The 20330-nt window shown below is 43.5% G+C and overlaps 1 protein-coding gene across 1 annotated transcript in view; it reads right to left on the bottom strand.

The window, feature by feature from the left end:
- Window positions 1-20330, bottom strand: part of tnn (tenascin N) — a 32230-nt gene that overhangs the window by 9939 nt on the left and 1961 nt on the right. Inside the window, exons 2-9 of the mRNA XM_080010702.1 lie at window positions 15273-15452; window positions 14861-15070; window positions 14202-14576; window positions 10205-10338; window positions 9241-9370; window positions 6956-7138; window positions 6762-6851; window positions 912-1175 (exon numbers count right to left, since the gene is read on the bottom strand). Of these exons, the coding sequence (XP_079866828.1) occupies window positions 912-1175; window positions 6762-6851; window positions 6956-7138; window positions 9241-9370; window positions 10205-10338; window positions 14202-14576; window positions 14861-15070; window positions 15273-15450 (1564 nt within the window). The 5' untranslated portion in view covers window positions 15451-15452. The remainder of the gene's footprint in view (window positions 1-911; window positions 1176-6761; window positions 6852-6955; window positions 7139-9240; window positions 9371-10204; window positions 10339-14201; window positions 14577-14860; window positions 15071-15272; window positions 15453-20330) is intronic.

Below are 20330 nucleotides of genomic sequence, written 5' to 3'. Positions count from 1 at the left end.
CGTTGCAAAGACATTTCACTGCATATATGTATGAAAGTATATATTTGTATGTGACAACTCAACCTCTTGAATATGGAATCTTGAATCTATAACTACATCTCTTGTCACCCAAATAGTCAGTACAATAAATCTCATATCATCTTCACTGTGTTCACCCTGAAACAGTTCAACGGCTCATTAAATTGACTGTCTCTGTCTTTCTCAAGAAAACATAGGTGCACTTCGCAGTTGGTGATCCATGCAGCTGAGAGGAAACTACAGAAATGAAACAGCTTTTTTTGCCGGTTCCCATAAGTCGACTTTGTTGACTGAGCCACATCCCCTCACAGACAGCCACCCCAGGCTCAGCTGAACTGCCTTTAACCGAAATTTAAAACAAATTATGCTAAGTTCCCCTTTTCAGAACAAAGTGAAAGTTTTCCTCTTTGCAGTCAGACGAGGAAAAGTTTCTAGGTTCATGCCTTAAAAATGTCTGATTTAATTTCTTTGCAGCATTCACCAGCACAAAAAAAAAGTTAACATCAACACTGTGAAAACACAATACACATAATATAGGTTTGGGGTTCTTGCCCAAAATGCCTTAAAGACTCTTAGACTTAAAGAGTATTCTTTCACTAGAATAATTAAATAAATGCACTGCCTGAGAATGCTTGATGAACTGAATGTGCATTTAAAATGAGCAGCATATGGAGGTTTTTAATGAATTTTCATACATTTCAGGTGCAGTTCTGTGACCTAATAGATTGGGATTGTGTATTTACCGGCTTGGCTGTTTGCAGATATCAATAATTTTAAAATCAAGCACTCATTAGGATTCATTTTTCTTCCCAAATTATTAGAAAATATTCCATATTTTAATGGCATGTTTGGTTCTTCTATGAACACAGTTGTAGACAGTGGTTATGGTTTACCTGTCTCAGCTTGGGTGGAGCTCTTTCTGCTGGCTTTGTCCCCCTCCACGGCCCAGAGGTTGATGGTATAGAGAACTCCAGGCCTTAGGCCGGTCAGCCTGTGGACGGCGCTGTCTGCTCCCAGAGGGATCTCCTCGCTGGAGCCCTCAGAGGAGCTGTAGCTCAACATGTAACCATCGATTTTCGCCTGGACTCGGTCCCACGTCACTGTGGCAGTGTCCTCCGTTACCTCAATGGCGACCAGGTTGGTAGGAGCATCAATATCTGTTGGAGGTGGAGGAAGGAAATGTCTTTCCAATTAATCCTTTTCATAACCTTATGAAGGATTCAAATAAAGAAAGAAGTCGCCAACTGTGGCCAATTGGGTTTTTATCACATCGACATAGAAGTTGACAAAGGGACCAAAACATATTTTTGCTTGGTCAAACACCATTCAACCATCCTTTTAAAATTAACATCTTAGATAATTGCTCAGTTTCTAAATGGTCACACAAACAACAATTTTCAGGCATTCCTCTTGCAGGAGCCTGAAGGGTGTGAGTCACAACCCCATCCTATCCCTCCATCTGTGAATCTCCTCCATTGGGGACACAAGCACACATCATAACCCATGGCCAGAACTCAATCAATGAAGCTCCACAGGGACGACCACAGGAGGTCAAGACCACAAGGTCAGAGAAGAGTTCATGGTCTTTGTTTGTATAAGAAAGTCGGTTGACTTTAGCTACTGGAAGGAAGGTGGATGGGGAAGACACAAGGGAAAAAATACACATTGTAGTGTGTGTGTGTGTGTGTGTGTGTGTGTGTGTGTGTGTGTGTGTGTGTGTGTGTGTGTGTGTGTGCGTGCATGCGTGCGTATGTGTGTGTGCGTGCGTGTGTGTGTGTGTGTAGAGTGAAGGGGAGGTTTCAGCTTTCATCAGTCAGAAAGAGTGATAGCAAAGTGATAGAAAGTGAGAGAGGAAGTAAGCGGGAACGTTAAAGCAATCACCCTTAAGGGTTATTCCTCAGTGTTTTGGTCAAGGTCGCTCCTGTCTCGCTGCACTATTCGCATAATGAAACCTAATGACTGATGCGTCCAATAAGACAGAGTGCTATCCCTGATACCTTAAAGGAGATCCTGCTAAGAAACTTGTCATAGACTGCCTACTTGTCCATAAAGAATAAACACATCTTCGTGTTTCATGAACCCATGAACTGAACATGAACTCATTTTTGAGGGAACCTCGTCCAGGCGCTTGTCAAAACCCATTTTGGTGCCCAACTCCCTCCCTGTTCTACCTCCCTTTCTCCTGGTTCTCCGCTGTTTTTTCAGCTAAACTCTGGCAGGCTTGCTCTGCTCCTCTAACTTTGCAGGTTTGCCTCACACCAGCATCGCTGCCGGAACTCAGCGGTCCCCGTGTTGAATCTTCTCATTGTCATATCTGCAATGGTGGAATGAGTGTCACTCAACTTTGGTCGAAAATCCATCTTTCGCAGAAGACTTCTCTTCAGGATACGGCTGGATGAATTTTGCTCTAACTGAAAAGTTCTTACCGACAAAGACTGACGTTCAACCCTGACAGCCAACCGCCGCCGAAAATGATAGGGAATGTAAGTGCTTAATGACGTAACATGATGTGCACTAGAACGGAACTTATCCCAGATAATGTTCGTCATGGACTCAGATATGCAGACTCGTACAAATGTGACCTGATACATCACCACAAACACTTAATGGCATAAAAACCGTGCTTCGTTCAAGACTTCCAGCTCTCCATCTTACGTATCTAATCGGGAATGTAGACAGCCACACTGCTATAGTACAGCCACAGTCTGTAGCCATCAATCAGCCAAGGCTGTTTGAAGCAAATCATTTGAAGCGGCCTTGCAGGTAGGTACGAACGGTAATTTGCGATCTCATTTCAAAATAAATCAAAAGCCCTCTTGTTTTAGCCTTAACACAACGTTGGTTTGGCCCCGGTCATAACAGAGGACATTATGTGCGAGTGGTAAACGCTCTAGTAGAGCTGATTTGATAGCTGAGCTTCTTCTGAGTGGGCCGGTTCCTTTGCCCCGTTGCTTCCGGACTTGCGCTTCGACTTTGCCCTCATCCCAGGGTTGAAGGGTATGATGGATTGAGTTACGCCAGACGTTCTACCTCACTAGTTACTCAGCGACAGCGGCTACCAGACTACAAAACATCGGTTGCGGCTTTGACCATGTGGAAAACAGCTTATCCGTTATGGGTGGCAAGCTAGTAGAGCGCAGACCACAAAGCTTCAGTAGCAGGCCATTTTTCATTATTTACACTCTTGTCGGCCGCCATGCAATGACAACCACAAGGATATGAGGGGCGCCAAGGTGAGATATATATGTCAATAAGGTGTTATTTTTCTCAGTGTTACGGTGGATATAACCTATAACTTACGTTGAAATGTCAAGCAAATTTCAAGTAATAAATTAAAGATGAGGCAGAATACTTTAGTGCACAAGCTAAGGGCCATAGACCCACGACCAACAGCTGTAAAAATGCAGTGACAGCAGATTTGACATTTCTCAGGGAGAGTCAAAGCTTGCACCACTGCGACGAAGCCAGTACCCATTAATAAAATAACTAATATGCTGAGAAATATATAATGCACTCAGATACTTTCCGTTTTTACCGGACTCATAACAATTATTCCATGCAAGTTATTGATCCTTTCATATCCTTCCTGACAATTCCTCGCCTTCTTCGTACTATGAACACAAAATACCATAGAAATTGGTATATATTTCAAGAGAAGTGATGGACAGGCCCGGTACGGGAGGGACGTATACTCCCAGCAAAAGCTGTCAGTCCAGCACGCGGCAGGATCTCCTATATCCATAGATAATGTAAAGACTAAACATTCCTCCCTCCTACCATGACCATCTGCTTTCTGTTACACGGGCCTCAGTGTAAACTTTATTGAATCACAATCGGTGGCAGCAGTAGCAGTGGCACTGTATGACGTGTTTATATGTCTTACTGTATCATATTTTGGCTAACTTATTGACTGTGAAAGCGCCCGTTCCAAGTTTTCCAAGGAGTTTCCATACAATTTTTGTTTTGTGTCCCTAGGTGCTCACTATCAATAGAAATGTGGTGAATCACATTCTTATTCTAGCATTTTGGAGCAAAAAATTGGCCGCGCGCAAATACATGCGGTCATGTGTGGTTATTAATCTACACAATTTCAGCATAAAGACAATGACGTGTAACTTTAAAGATAAAGAATAGAAAAATATACGAGCACAACGACTAAAACCTACCATGCCAATAAAAATTAAAGATACTAAGCCATCGTGTTTGGAGCGCTTTTCCAAAAGAATTTGCAGTTCGGCTACATCTTCTTACGGAACGAAACAAGCACCGTGCGTAATAAGTACACTTTCTCCGTGACTCTCTTGCTAGCCCCACCAGCAGTTTGCCTAGAGCGGTTTGCCTAGGATGTCTGGAAGCCCTGGTCACCTCATTCCACTCCAATCACTTCTTCTCCAAGAGGTAATAGAGCAAAAAAAAAAAAGTTCAAGTTTTCAACATTTCAATGTCGAAAACTGATTTCCGCCCGTCTCTTGTTTCTGTTATCGTATGGGTTTTTTTCCCCCGCCATTTGTATGAAATGGCGGACAAGAGCGTGAGAAAAAAAAAATAGTGATACAAAAACCTTTCTCAAAATTACATTTTCCCCCCTCGCCTCTCTCCGTGACATTAGCCTGAGGGAAACGGATTCCGCCAGATAGTGGGCGGGCAACCCCCTCAGAGCACGTCGTAGAATTGCTAAACCAACACTAGTCCTAATCACAGCTCCGCCGACCAGAGGAAGGTACAGATTTTCCTTTTCACTCCAAATTGCCCTAAAGCCGTTTTCGTGCCGCCCTTTAAATGAAGGATTGGGGCTCGCGAAGCGGAGACAAGCCGCTGTCGGACTGGTGTAGATTTGCAACACTTGCGCTCTAAAGCGGCACCTAAGATCACACAAACACACACACACACACACACACACACACACACACACACACACACACACACACACACACACACACACACACACACACACAGATAAAATACAAAAAATGTACGTGCACAACAGAGCAGGTAGATGAGTGGCGTGGGAAGGTGTCAAGGTCCTAGCTGAGCAGCTGGCTATATCCCTAAGTTCGGAGGTGAGATAGCTGAGACTATCTCACCTCCGCCCAGGGGAGCACACATTTTGTGACTGTAGCGCACACGACAGGAGTTGACTTCAAGGCCGAAGATAACCGATAACCACCTCAAACCAAACTACTGCTACTCTATGACCCTTAAGACGAGAGATCTCCTCGTGATTCTCTTAAGATCTTGAACATTTGGCCGCGACTTGAAAGTCCTGGTTCAAATCCTTTCGGATGTACTAGGCATACGGGCCGGGCTGGCTCAAGACCAAAGGACTAAAGGGTCCTTTTAGGATGTCTAGGCATTGGGATGGGACGGATGATGTCGGTGGAGATGGTTAAGAGGGAGGGAAATAAGACAGAAAGGATGAGGGTGGGGGCAGAAATAACAGACAACCCTCCAGGACGACGGGACAGAGAAGAGAAGAGTGATGGGGGCCACTAGAGATCTATTGACCAGCTGTGGAAGGAGAATTCTCTCGAATCAATTCCTCCTGACGTAATTCAGACGCAGTCCATTTCACTGTTGAGGGCAAAGCAAGGACAGCTCGATACTGACTCGGCTATGCCTCAACGGTACTTGATGGACTCCGCGGTAAATAAAGGCCACACTCACCTCAGTCACCGGGAAGAATCGCTGAGCGGTTTCACAATTTGTATCGCGTTTCCCCACAATGGACCACAGCCATTCGAGCCTGCCCAGGTCATTATGCTGCGAAGTCTGTTCTCCTAATATCACACAGCAGTCATGCCGTATTCATTGTGCTATTTTTATTGGCTGTACGCAAAGGGCAATAGCAGGTTGTGTCATTAGGTAAGCGATATTAAGAATGACTGATTCACCGAATGACTGATTCTATTCGGTTTGGACCACTATAGGGTTGCAAGGGGTCCAACACAAGCCAGGAATAATCTTGAGTGAGTGCCCTTTAGTGCCTCTCACATAGGAACTACATATTCTGAGTAAATCTTTGACCAGATCGATTTGTTTTTTACCTTCAAATGGTTGATCCTAAGACAATATGACAATCCTAATGGCACGGTATTCATCAAAGTGCATTCTTAGTATATAAATCACCCTTCGCAAGAGTGAACTCAGACGACAGTTGGATTGTCCCGAATGACCAGTCGAGCACCAGACCATATATTAAAGCGATATTTTATGTTTTCCTGAATTTCTATTTACAGATTATGTTTATTCAGCCTTCACGGGATGTGAGATAGGTTCACCTCACGCGCTCTTCCACTTATGATGGAAGAGCAAAAGGGCCAAACTAATAATTCCAAAAGCACTTAAACACAATCCACAGTGCACCTGAATAACACATGATCCCAGTCTGTTGTTGTGAAAATGTCACAAAAATCATATTTTTGCCACAACTAAATAATTTGAGGGAACTTGGAACTATTATGCCCTGCGAATAAGTCCTTCCATCAATCTCAATCTCGTACCCAGTGAAGGTTATATTAACATGAAAATCATACTGTATGTATGGATCCTGGAACATCTTGCGTACTGTAAGTAGAAAATGGGGATAATCAAAAAAATGATGGAGTTTTCCTTCAACATGTGTGTACATACTTAGCACAAGGTCACTATAGCCAGACACAAAGCAGTTCAACCCTCACGCACAGACAATCCATTGCCTCGTGGACTTCAAAAGTCATCCTGAATGCTGCTCGTCAGTCACTGACCTGTAACCCCAGTAACTGAAGATGCCTTTCCCTCAAAGGCCCCCTTGATGACCTGGACGTCGATCTGGTACTCCGTCCCTGGCTGCAGACCTGCAGAAAGACCGGTCAAATAGTTTTAATTAAGACTAAAGACAGAAGAGACAAAAGCTGACCGACTGGCGCCACGATACGAAATGCTTTACGTCCCGACGTACCGACGATCGTGTGCTTGGTCCGGGCCTCCCGGCTCTTCTGCACGTTCTGCTCCTCCTCTTGGCCCCTGGGGTCAGTGTACATGAGCTTGAAGTGGTCCACCTCGGTCTCCGGGTTCTTCCAGTCCACCTGGATGGAGACGTCCGTCTGGCCGACGACCTTAATGTCGCCTATCGCAGATACGTCTGAGGAAACGAAGACAGAACACAATATAAAATGAACAAGTATAATTAGTCTAATGAAGGTCATTATGTCAGTGGGGTTCCAGTGGAGTGGAGTGGACCTCCCCTGTGAGAGAGCTGCCGTGAAACGGACTCACAGTAGTAGTTACATTCAATACAGAATGCACAGTGGGCTTCACACTCAGGCGTATGAAGTGTGAGTATTAATCAGAAAATGATTTGGTTTAATCTGCCATCGGGGGTTTGCTCCATGGCGGCCGACCGAATCAATCCGCAGCAGGCAAGCGGACAAACAAAAACACAAAAAGGAGGCCACAGCTGTTTCCTCTCAAAGCGCCTCGCAATCGCTCACCACTTTTAAAGCATTATTCCCGTTTCAAACATTTAAAGGACGTGACCAGAGAAATGCCTCCAGACACCAGATCCTGGTGTGTTCTCTGGTGCCCAGGCCAAGATGCCAGTCCCCATGAGGTTTGCTCTGGTTAACCGCACATGATAGTCACCTCAGGCCCCGAGCCCCGCCCCACCCCCGCCCCCGCACCTTCCTTCCCTTGTAGTCGGTCCACTCTTCCCCACCACCCCCCACCGTGTGGTCGCTCTCTCTCTCTCTCTCTCTCTCTCTCTCTCGCTCTCCCTCGGCATGCTGTGACCACATCTGTTAATGAGTCCAATTTCCATTAAAAGGATTTCCATGCCACCGTTCCCTTGTAATTAAACAGGCTAATGTAATTACCTTTTACTCTAAATCTAATAGTAAAGCGACCAGGGCTTAATGAAACACTTAGTGATGACGGAGCTACAGTTTTCTCATTGCCCCATCGCTGGGATTTACGTAACGGAATGTACTGATGAGAGACTCGTAGGAAATAACTTATTTCGCGCCGTGGGACAGATGTGCATTTATTGCACGTCAGGGGTCTGCCTCCATGTCTATATACTTATTTTAAGTAGAATTACGCATTTTGACAGGAAATGGGTCTACATTTTCGACAGTCAATGCATGGTGCTGACATTTCCTATTTCGGAAATTCGTATCCAGGATTTGTTTGCTATGGTTTTCAAAAAGGCTAGCCAAAAGAGAACAATGGAGAAAAGTGTGCATCTTTATTGTCAACTGTGACTGCAGATTTGTTTGCAGTATTTTTTCAGCAAATACTGTATATGACATTATACTATGATTTTGATTGCACAACGCACCTCAAATATATTTTAGTTTTTAATAGAATTTTCATTTATTTGGATTTGTATACTATGTGTGTATGTGTGTGTGTGTGTGTGTGTGTGTGTGTGTGTGTGTGTGTGTGTGTGTGTGTGTGTGTCTGTGTGTGAGTGTGTGCTTGTGAATATACTATTCATATTGTATATGTACTGCATATATATCATTTTGTCATTTTTTTCCCAAATCCTCCAACAGTCTATTGTAGAATAGACATTATTTTGGCTGTAGGTCCAGCATGTTTTAGCACATCAGGTTTCAATTCAGCAGTGGCTAAATTAGATTGGGAAAACGGGTTATGGTTTGTCTGGGTTCCTGTTGGGAAAGGTACACAGGCAACAATGTTCTGGCCCCACTCCTGGGAAGAAAGTATGTGTTATGTACTGTATATGTTTTTATTTATTCATCCATTCATTTTTACATTATTTTCTAATAGATGGATAAGCCCGGCATCCATGTTGGGCTTATCCATCTCGGTCTTATAGATTTAAAATTAGTAAAACTTTGAAAAGTATTTGTTCAAATAAATGGCATTAATAAGTGCTACCAGTTTTGCAATAAAAATCTAATAAAGGTTAAAACTTTATAATATCAATATACCACACAAATATAATAAAATAATGTAACATATTGAAATTAATGGAACATGTCAGAGAACCATGTCCCAAACGTATCATTATATAAAATTTTTGTGAAGATACCTTTTTGAGAAGCATACAACTGAAAACAATCATTTCAAAAACGTTATAATGCTTCCATTTCATACTGTATTAAAACAGAAATATATTTCACCTTTGGTTTGTATGGTTATGTTGAAAAACATTTTCAGCAGTTGTTAAATTGGGGTTAGGGTTAATTTTTGGGGTTGGGATTAGGATTCTGTTCTTACCTGTCGTGGCCTCGATTTTGTCCGACTGGCTCTGAATGCCTTTGATAACCGCGTAAACCTCAACGACATAGGTGATGCCTGGACTCAGGCCCGTGATCTGGAAGGAGGTTTCTGGGATGGGGACCCTCACCTGAGTGCAAGAGGATGAAACAAAATGTGATGATTTAGGGTTTAACCAACATGGGAGTTCTATTTGGAAGGTTCCAGGTGTGAGTTTGCTCTGTGAATAATAATGAGAATCGGAATCTGTTTATTAAGCCAAGTACATTTTCATATACAATTACATTTTTATAGACAATTTGCATAATAAAGCTTAATAGTCTAAAAAACAGAAACAAATATACAAAAATAGATGGGCTATACTAATTATTGCTGTTCTACGCACAGGATTAGTTAAATTAAAATGTATCGCAGGTGCGTAAGGGGGGTATGGTTGCTAAAATTGGCTATGGGAATAAATATAAATATAGCTGGGACATTTCTGTAAGGGTGAACATGTACTGTATGTATATAATAATACAGGCATGGACAACTAATGATGAGTAGATCGAAATCATTACAATGTTATTATTAAGTTATTACAGTGTCTGCTGTATAGTTATTGCAACGTTATCACAATAGGATTTTACTATGTTATTACTATGAAGTGCTATCTTGGGGTTAGAGAGTGCCGGAGAACCTGTCCCCATCACAGACGATGCTTTTTTCGTTACATACTGTAAGAAAAATGAGTAAAATAAAATAACCTACTTCTAAAATAAAAAAAACACAGTTTTGGTGCACAGAGCTGATTCATCGCGCACCGAGCTGATTCATCGCGATCGGAACGCAGAGCCACGATTATTTAAAATGATATAGTTATGTTTACAAAGAAAACTTGAGGGGGACAACTCTCTGTTTTTCCCAGGAAGAGAGGGTCCGGACTCCCCCGTCGCCCTCGTAATTTCCTGACGTGAGCCCTTACCTCCTGCAGGGCGCCCTCGTCGTCCTTGGGGTGAAAGGTCAGAATGTAAAACTCTGCCCCGCGAACCGGCTCCCACTGCACCAGGAGGGAGATGTCAGTCACCCGGACCAACTGCAGACCCTTAGGGCCCAAAACTGGGAGAGAGAGAGAGAGAGAGAGAGAGAGAGAGAGAAATATTACATATTTCAACATTTCCTTTATCGTCTTCACTCATCTCTGCTTCCTATTTGTACCCCGTCCCTGCTATTCCTTGGGTTCTAGTTCAGCAATCCAAGCTTTAATTTATTTTTAATTCAATTTCTTTCTTTCGATTTTTTTTTCTCAAACACTTGATGGCTGGAACTCAGGGGACATATTGCTTTTTCCGCGGTTACAGTATGACACACAGCCAGATCCTTTTCAATCACGGTGGGGGAATTAAAAAATGGTGCAAGCATATACAAAATGCAAAAGAGGCGATATGCAAGTGAGGAGGTATTTTGTGTAATTGGGGGGGTCGGGGTATAACAAGACAAGTTAAGCCAAGAGTCGGCTGAGTTTGGGAGCGAGACTTTCCGTAAATCATATTCTGGTCTGGAGGGATATGAGAAAAAGTGGGTGCGAAAAGAGTCGGCTTTTACAGCGAAAGTGCTCATATCAGATTGGAGAGGTGCTCCACATGGCGCAATCCTGGAGCCCCTAATGGTTTCCTAAAATTTAGCAGGGTCCTTCCCATCCAGGGGCAGTCAGTGACTGCACCTTCACCAGATTTAAATAAATATTTAATTATTTCATCATGAAGGTCAGCGAGAATCATATTAACATAAAAACTCGAGTACCAGGGCGATGCCAAATTGGCCTACGAAAATACATCAGCCCTGCAGCACTCTATCCTAGTGATGAGAATTCTGTCTCTTTTTTGTGAGCCAGATCACTTGGCTCAGCTCAGCAATAAGAGCGGGCTCCCAAACAGCTCTTCATTTAGTACCACTTCTGGCTTTCATAATTCACTTGCGCAACATACAAAAGTCTCACCATGCTCGACTCTGAATATTATTACCAAAGTAAGATGGTTCTGGATCGTATTTAACAAAACAGTTAAAGGGTTTATATGAATTTACAAAAGAATAAATAATAATCTGCTCTGGGATGGGAGCCGGCTCCCATCATTCACTTAAAGGAGCCTCATGGAGCCCCTTAAAGGAGCCTCATAGAGCTGATTCATTTGCAACCGACACATCACTACTGTATTCACACATGGGCTCAATTCAATCCACATTACACAGACTTTATTTTACTATGTTACCTACGTAAGTGCGGGAAAGGGGCTTTTGAACGAATCAAAAAAAGCACCGTGCATAACGAGGACGCTCTCTCAGTCACTCTCTTGATTCTCTTTATTTCATTCTGTGTCATCATTGTTGAGCTGAGTGTGACGAATGTGGTGGTGAATATGGTGAGATGGCAGCAGCAGATGTTGGCAAGAAGCACAAGTCATTAAATTGCATGGTTTGACTTTTAAGAGCTAGTTCAAAGACTCATAGATGAACACAGAAAATGGAGGTTATGGGGTGGTTGCTGGTTTGATGCAACTGGAACAAAACACCACATCTAACCACCAGTACCTGCTCTGCTCTCTCATTGTATGAGCTGAGGCGAGGCATTCATATGTGCTTTATGAGGTCATAGTGTGGCTAAAAACATTACATATTAACGATAGTCTATTTACCATTTGAAGAGAATATACTTGAAGAAGGTATTCACTTCACAATTTTCCCAAATGCATAATCTAAAAATTGCAATCACTGGGGCTTAACAAAGAAAAAGGCAATTATGAGCACGGCTGGGAATTTAAAATTGCATTAAATGTCCTCGGCAGACTTCAATGCCAGAAAGCAGAAAACAGCTCAAGGTCCTACATTATATTTAAGAGCTCCACTTCCAGACATTTGTTAATGGTATCACCTTTCCTGCAGATTGGCGTCCATTGACCAGGTGTGGGAGTGGGACTCTTGCCACATAAAACAAAGAATGTCTCCCCCATTTGTTTCCAATTACAACTACTACTATTACTAACGCCTAAAACCCACTTGATGTAGTCTAGAGGGCATTCAGATGTTGGGCAGGGCGGGGGTGTTTATAGATATAGATCTACAGGGAAGGGCAGAGTGACTTTTGAATCTTTTCTGTATAGTGTATTTAATCCTCAAGTGGAATGGTACCTCCCTACATGACAGGGAATCGTGTACTTTGGCAAACACTTTGCTTTTCTTAGCTTTCAAAACAGAAAACAAGATAAAGCAATCTGAAAATACGCTTTTTGATCAGTATTGCCAATCTTCTTTGCAGCCTCTGTCTCTAAAGGAGACCCGTGGGAGCTTAAAGCTCTTAACAGGCTTATTAAAAAAAATAATACGAATGCAATTATTTTATTTTCCGTTCTTTCTCAAACTAAAGGCCGTTACTGTGGTGTATTATTATTCTGAGTTAGTTCAATGAGGATGGATGAAAATTCAAAGGCTCAGATGACCTTTATAAAAATAAATGAAAGAATGGATATATATTATAATATTCATATAGTCTTCAGTTTTTTCCTTTGACACAAAGCCTCTGTTGTGGTTGGCTTCCATTCAAGAACTTCTTCACCCATAGCAGTAAATCCAATCCTGAAGAACCCGAGCTCCATTAGCTGCTAAGTTAACTGAACTGCCACCTCTGAGACTGTACCACACACTGTGGCTTCCCAAACTGTGGGCTAAACTTTCCCACATTATGGACCCAACGTTGGTGTATTCACAAAACCAAACCAAACATTCTCCATGTCATTGTGCATCTCAGGCTTTTGACTTTTCTGTCCTCCGGCCACTGCCGACACAGCCTCCGGAACACTTCTGGAATTCTCCCCCGAAAATATATTGTTTTCATGCGGTGACTGTGGCTACAGTAACAGGCGCATTGTCGAAGCAAAGCCATCTGAGTCAGTCAGCTTCAGCCAAACAGCCGAGATGTCACAAGCGTTGAGCGAATGTTGTCGGAATGGCGCTGTGTGAACTCAGCAACGGTAAATTACGTTGTCAAAATGCTGAGCCACGGCTCATTTTTCCTCTTGCCTGCGTAAACTTGCACAGTCCACAGTGAAAACCAAGACTACTAAGGAGTCAGGAAATAGTGACTGTGGGTGCTTCCAATGCGAACGACAGTCTCTCGTTACAAAAGGCACAGGTAAGTCCCAGAAGACCTAAAGGTTTTCTTAAAGTTGCAATAGTTGCTAAAGTGCCATTGACGTAGTAGCTTTGTGATGCAATACTATAGACAATGTTTGCAAGAAATCATCATGTTGCACTGACAGTAGAACAGTAGAATGTAAATGCAAAATCATCATGGTATTTGAACTTCGTTATTATAGGGTTTTTGAAGCCACTAGGGCCATTTAAACAAGTAATAATATTAATAATGTATGTATACTGTGCATATGTATACATACTCCCAGACACCAACCACCAGCCATACAGGAGCCATGCACCCCGTTGGGGGTTAATTTGCGATGAGGATTGGCTAGGTGCAGTTTATTACACGGTTACTTTCTAAATAAAATAATACGAAGAGACGGAAGATTGATTTTAAATGATGGAATGAAATGATTTTATAACTACTGTGCCTAGTTTTAAAAGTAGTATGCAGAGCTTCTGCTTCTTCGCTTCCACTGAGAAAAATAGTCCACAACAGCATATCAAATTTTTGTCATGCAAAAACCCTAACCTAACCTTCCCATCTCTTCAAGTCTTCCATTTTACTTTCTATGTAGAGTCACAAATTAGAATGAGCATGTGGGCGGCATGAAACGAGGGACGTGAGACCAGGCAGAAAACTTGTCGCCTTGTGATGACGGTTATTATTGACTGACAGCGGTCATTATTCAGAAATAACTGACCACTGATTTCTGCTGATAACCAATCAGAATTGAGTATTCCACAGAGGTGTGTAAAAATCAGTATCAACCATCATTTCAGTATCTTACCCAGTGAGCAGTCATTCCCATAGAACCCCTCATCACAGACGCACTGTCCGTCCACGCACTGGCCACTGCCCACACAGTCCCGGGGACACTTCTGGACACTGCAGTCCTCGCCGGCGAAGTGCGGGAAGCACACACACTTCCCATCCACGCAGTGTCCCTTGTCGTTGCAGTCGCCGGGGCACGTCGCCTGGCCACAGTCGACTCCCGTGAAGCCTCGGTGGCACACGCACTTTCCGTCCACACAGCGTCCGTTGTCGTTGCAGTCGCCGGGGCAGGAGGAAACGGAGCAGTCCGGGCCTTCCCAGCCGAGGTCGCACAGGCAGCTGCATATGTTGTGTTGGTAGGTGCCGTGGCCACTGCAGCTGGTGTCCACCACTGAGAGGGGACAGGATAGAAGAAGAACTTAGACCTTTGACTGAAGTAAAAGTGCCAATACCCTGGAGTATAAGTACTTCCTGATACAATATAAAAGCAATATAACCCACTGATGAGTTCTTCCATTTCCTGGGCACCACAATTGCTCACAACCTCAAGTGGGATGCTAAACATCAGCTCTCTGATCAAGAACAAATATTGAAACCGTTAAAGGTCTTAAAATCATATAATGTACTGTGTATAACACCTAAAACATAATAATGTCATGAACCACCGTACTGTACCTCCCACTCCACCACTTCCGCAGCAGCCCTGGGAGCACTGGGTCTTCAGGTAGTTCACTTCCTCCTCCAGTCCATTCACTCTGTACAGGAGAGACTTGAAGCTCTCCGACTCGGCGCAGTCACACTTTGGCGTCTGCAGCTTGATGTTGTGCCTGAAGACAATGTCGTCTCCATCCACATTTACTGTGCCCTCTGAACCTGTCTGCAGACCTTCAAAAAAGACATACATGTATATATGATGAGCGTAACATAAAAACCCACTGTGTAAGCTCAAGAACCATAAAACGAATCAAACTAATTTGCTTCAAGTAGGTAAATGTACGTACATAATCCATAATCCTACACATTTCATTTTTAATTACACATTTATAATCGCTATTTTTCTCAATTTTCATCTTCATGCCATATTAACCTGTCTGGTCCTGGCTCTCCAGTTTGCAACTGGAGCTCCCAATTTTGTAGACAGTGCTGAATGTGACGCCTTTCTCTGGGGCCGGAGGGTCTGGCAGGTTTTCGGCAGAGCTGAGGTGTGAGGCGGTGCAGAGGACGGCCAACAGGCCCACGGCCTTCCACAGGAGTCTAGGGATCATGGCTGGAGGGAAGCATAGGATAATTAAGCTATTGAATTGCATGAATATGCAACAATTTCTCCCATGTGACTTGTTTTCTCACACTCGAAATGGTTTTGTCTGAACGCTGAAATGTACTGAATTAGTAGTTTTAACCCCTGTAGCGAAATAACACTTTACATTGCATTGGACAGTCTGTAACAAGGTTGTAATTGTTCTCCATTGTATAATCATCTCATATGCAGTCGTTGCTCATTTTCTCTGCTGGTTCTCTGCCGACACCAGGGCTCTATGCTCATTACTCACACCGAGAGCTAGAAGCAAACAAATAAAACACTCTGTTGAGTTGTGTGGATAAACGTGAGGTGCTGCACTCAAGCATCAACACCTACACAAACTATTTAGCAATACGTCAGTATTGGTAAATCTCCCAGTAATCTCAGTCCCACTGAAAATGGTCGGTGTTCAAACTTGTTTTGTACTGATGATTATAGTTGCATCATTTAATTTAAGTGCTATAATGATATCTGATTTTATGCATGATTATTAGTTTATATATATATATATTTATTTATTTATTTGTTTGTTTGTTTGTTTGTTTATTTGTTTATTTGTTTGTTTATTTATTTTTAAGGTGTCAGGAGCAGTAGGTATTTTATCACAGAAGATAATTTGTCGGTTATAGCTGTGATTGAAATCAGCGTATCTGTGTAAACGTTAAATGAGATAAGGTCTTTATAAAATGAGTGTTGGAAATAGTCGGCAATTCCACCAACTCCTACTGATTTGGAGGAAAACGGCTTATTTTTTCGATCATTGGGAGTCAACCCCTGAGTGGCAATGGGGCAATCGTGGTGGCCATGGTATAAGTTGCAGTCAGCTGAATCAATACTGGATCAATTGAAAAGATTCTGATTCCCAACTATCAAAAATTCCTGTTTGGGTTAAAAAAAAATCCTATTCTGGCTTATTCTGCTCGGCCTACCGACATGGACCTTCTTAACAATGAATCTACATTATATAATCTACATTAAATAACTTTTTTTATTAAAATGAGCTTATTGAAATCCACTTGGGAAGTCATAAATGAAGTGAGAAGATGAAGCTCACACATTCACACGCTGTGTAAGGGCTTCATGAGTATAGAAAGGATGCATAATGGACTTTATGAATTATGAGTTTATTTATGAATTTAGTTATTATCAGTTAAAATAGCGGCAGGTGTAATTTACTGGCGTAAGAGGTCACAAAGACCGAGAACATCATATAGGTGAGATGGAAAAAAAGCCTTTTTCCAAGCAAAGTATACCAAATGTGGTTCGACTACGATGAGGCAGCAAACTACAGTCGAATACTCAGTATAACCTTTACGTCCTTTCTTGAACTATATTTATAGGGTGATCCCCTTTGCCATAAACGGACTTACTTATTATTTTAGTGTTTAGTGTTTTTAAGAGAGTAAAAGACAGAAATATGACATGGACTAGTGACCAGGTTACATTACGTTCAGTGGGGCAGACAACCGTATATTTAAACTGGGGGAAACCTAAACCCATGACTTGAGCTGCGTGTGTGCGTGTGTGTGTGTGTGTGTGTGTGTGTGTGTGTGTGTGTGTGTGTGTGTGTGTGTGTGTGTGTGTGTGTGTGCGCGCATGTGTGCGTGCGTGCGTGCATGTGTGTGTGTGTGCGCGCACTCGTGTGTGCGTGTGCGCGCATGTCCCCAGTAAAGCAGCAGAAAGCGCGCAACCGTCATGACTTTTGCCGATGACAGCATCCTCTCTAATGGCAGTGATGTCACCCGTCGCATTATAGGATAAATTACATGCTATCGAAATAGAATGTCAGGCATGCCCTTCAATTATATCCGTCATTATTTCAACTTTCAAAAAACCGCAGCTTGTGGTCCCTTCAAAAAACGCCGGAGCTACAAGTTGAATTAACGGCAAAAAAAACCTTGTACAAGCATGTGTGGTCTGTCCAAACAGAAAACCCACTCGTGGCCAGATGTATTTGAATAAAGGTTGAGAGGAGCACCGCGGCACTCCGCCACTGGGTTTGTGATGTCATGGGAAAAGCTTTATCCTGCAAAGGTTTTTTTTATCTTAAATATTTCAAAGGTACAAGCAGTGGTGTACAGAGGGTGTTTGCGGGTACGGAGTATACCTACTTTTTTTTCAGTCAGTATTGCGTCTACCCACTTCTAAATCCCCTCTGATGCACATCATTCAGTAGTGTTGGGGCAATAGCCAAATCATGAGTGACAGTCCGAGCACATGTTCCCTAAAAAACACCCACCACAGAGGTTATCTTCACGTAAACAGTGGCTAATTATGTCGTTGTCTGACCCTACAGTCTGTGGGCCAGTATAGATTGATTGCTCTTCTGTGGCTAGTGTTGATTCCATAATGATCCTTACTCCCTGAAGTCAAGCAGCAGAAGTTAAAGGACAGTTTTCAAATACTACCGGCCCAGCCTCTTTTTTCTTTTTTTTTTTTTTTAGCAAAAACGAATAGCTTTCCCACTTCTCCAGGCACCACTATACCACTGGGTACACGATAAGTTTATGGAATGTGCGTGTGCTCCAAAAAAAACCAAAATACGCTAATAGCCCCACTTTAACGTGGGTATAATCGCGGTAGATTGAAACAACACAGAAAAACCGTGGCTGGTGAAAATGCTTGCCAAGGTTTTTTTTTGTATCTACAACCAAAATGAACCCATTTTCCCAAAGTTTGCTTTTCCAACGGTGCTTTGAACTCCACCGTACAAGCTCCCGGGAATCAAATCAGCACCAAAGAACGGGGAGGCAGACCGAGAAAGCAGATGTAGAACGTCCTCAAAAAAAAATGACGACGGAACCAGACTCGAGAACGGGACGCGAAAAGGTCACCGATCGGGGGCTTCCCACGGGACCGCCTTAACGCCGCTGTGATCAGATTAACAGCAGATGAGCTGTGGGGAAGCCAGGAGACGGCTCTGAGGGTCTGAGTGGTGCTGACAAGAACCTGAGCACCGAGGGTCTGGGCACTGCTGGTTTCTTAAACGGCCCCAACACGGAAAGCTGGGGAGCAATTATCGCGTCAGACCTGATTTGCTGTCGGTGAAACACACCCTGGCTTACTTCCGGTAAATCCGCCCTGGACACGGCTCAAGTCATTGGCGGAGCTCGGAGAGCCTTCACTCGGCGGGCCCTCGCGATTAGACATGCAAATTAGCACACTCTGGATTTTCCAAACTCAATATGCACGACCGCACTTGATCGCCGCCCGATCAGGGAGTATAAACATTGAGGTCGGAGGGAGAGATCCAGCTTGTGACATCACACCCGAGTGGACCAGACCAAACCCCCTCAGCGATTACGCATTTGTAACGGGGCCGCTTTATCGCCGGCCAGGAAACACATTAGGACGGGGGAGAAACCAGAGAGAGGGAGAGGGAGAGAGAGAAAGGCCGATAGGCAGAGAGACAAACCCACCGATGGAGAATATGCGCGAGGGTGGAGGACGCAGTCGCCGTGAAGCCAAGTTACAGGCGGCGGAGGCGGTGTTGGAATGTCACCGGGCACTTGGCACGCTGAGACGCTTTACAAGCGTGTTTATAGATCCCTGTCAACGTTTTATTAGAGGCTCATCGTTTTCATTTTCTTTTTATTATTTCTATAGGGGGTGGGGCACTATAGAAAGATAAATAGATAGACAGACAGACAGACAGACAGACAGACAGACAGACAGACAGACAGACAGATAGATAGATAGATAGATAGATAGATAGATAGATAGATAGATAGATAGATAGATAGATAGATAGATAGATAGTGTACTATCCAGTACACAGGCACTCATCATCTCACTCTATACTGATATTTCAATTGCAATGGCAGGAGCGGTTAAAAGTTAAAATTTTCCCACACAAAGTCACGTTTGGAGTTTGGAACACCCGACAGAGGCAGATCAGGGGCAGATGTTTCGGCCGACGAGATTCCCTCGCACGCTCTTTCGCGACCAAGCATCCAACTGCCGTCGTTTATACCCACTAACGCAAGCCTCACATCCTTAACGTCCGTCCGAGCGTAGCGGGGAGGGAGAGAGGGTCTTTCCCTGGGGGTGAAATATCCACCTGCCTTGTAAGACGGACTCGGCTTGGTCCATAAACATAGTCCAACATTCCCTCCTGATCATAACCTTCCTGTGTCAAAGCAGAGCTGTGTCTCTGAGCCTGTAAAAGGGCTAGTTTACTCGCTCTGCGTACACTGTGTTGTGTGTGTGTGTGTGTGTGTGTGCGCGTGTGTGTGTGTGTGTGTGTGTGTGTGTGTGAGTGTGTTTGTGTGTGTGTGTGTGTGTGTGTGTGAGTTCCTAGTTCGTAGCTTGTGTGTGTGTGTGTCACATCACAACAAACTACAGAGCTGTTTAGACACAATAGACATGTCTGGTCCCACAGACAGAGTGTGTGTGTGTGTGTGTGTGTGTGTGTGTGTGTGTGTGTGTGTGTGTGTGTGTGTGTGTGTGTGTGTGTGTGTGTGTGTGTGTGTGTGTGTGTGTGTGTGTGTGTGGGTGTGTGTGTGTGTGAGAAAGAGAGAGCGAGAGAGAAAGAGAGAGAGAGAGAGTGAGAGAGCAAGAGAACAAGCGAGAGAGAAAGAGAGCGAGAGAAAGTATGTGTGTGTGTGTGTGTGTGTGTGTGTGTGTGTGTGTGTGTGTGTGTGTGTGTGTGAGAGAGTTCCTAGTTCGTAGCTTGCAGAGGGCATTGTTTCCAACATCACAACTAACTACAGAGCTGTTTAGACACAATAGACATGTCTGGTTCCTCAGAGTGTGTGTGTGTGTGTGTGTGTGTGTGTGTGTGTGTGTGTGCGTGTGTGCGTGTGTGTGTGTGTGTGTGTGTGCAAAAATCATGGTTTGCAAATT

This window comes from Zeus faber (genome assembly GCF_960531495.2).
Source record: "Zeus faber genome assembly, chromosome: 12".
Classification (NCBI taxonomy): domain Eukaryota; kingdom Metazoa; phylum Chordata; class Actinopteri; order Zeiformes; family Zeidae; genus Zeus; species Zeus faber.
This window is presented reverse-complemented; position numbering and strand designations above follow the sequence as displayed.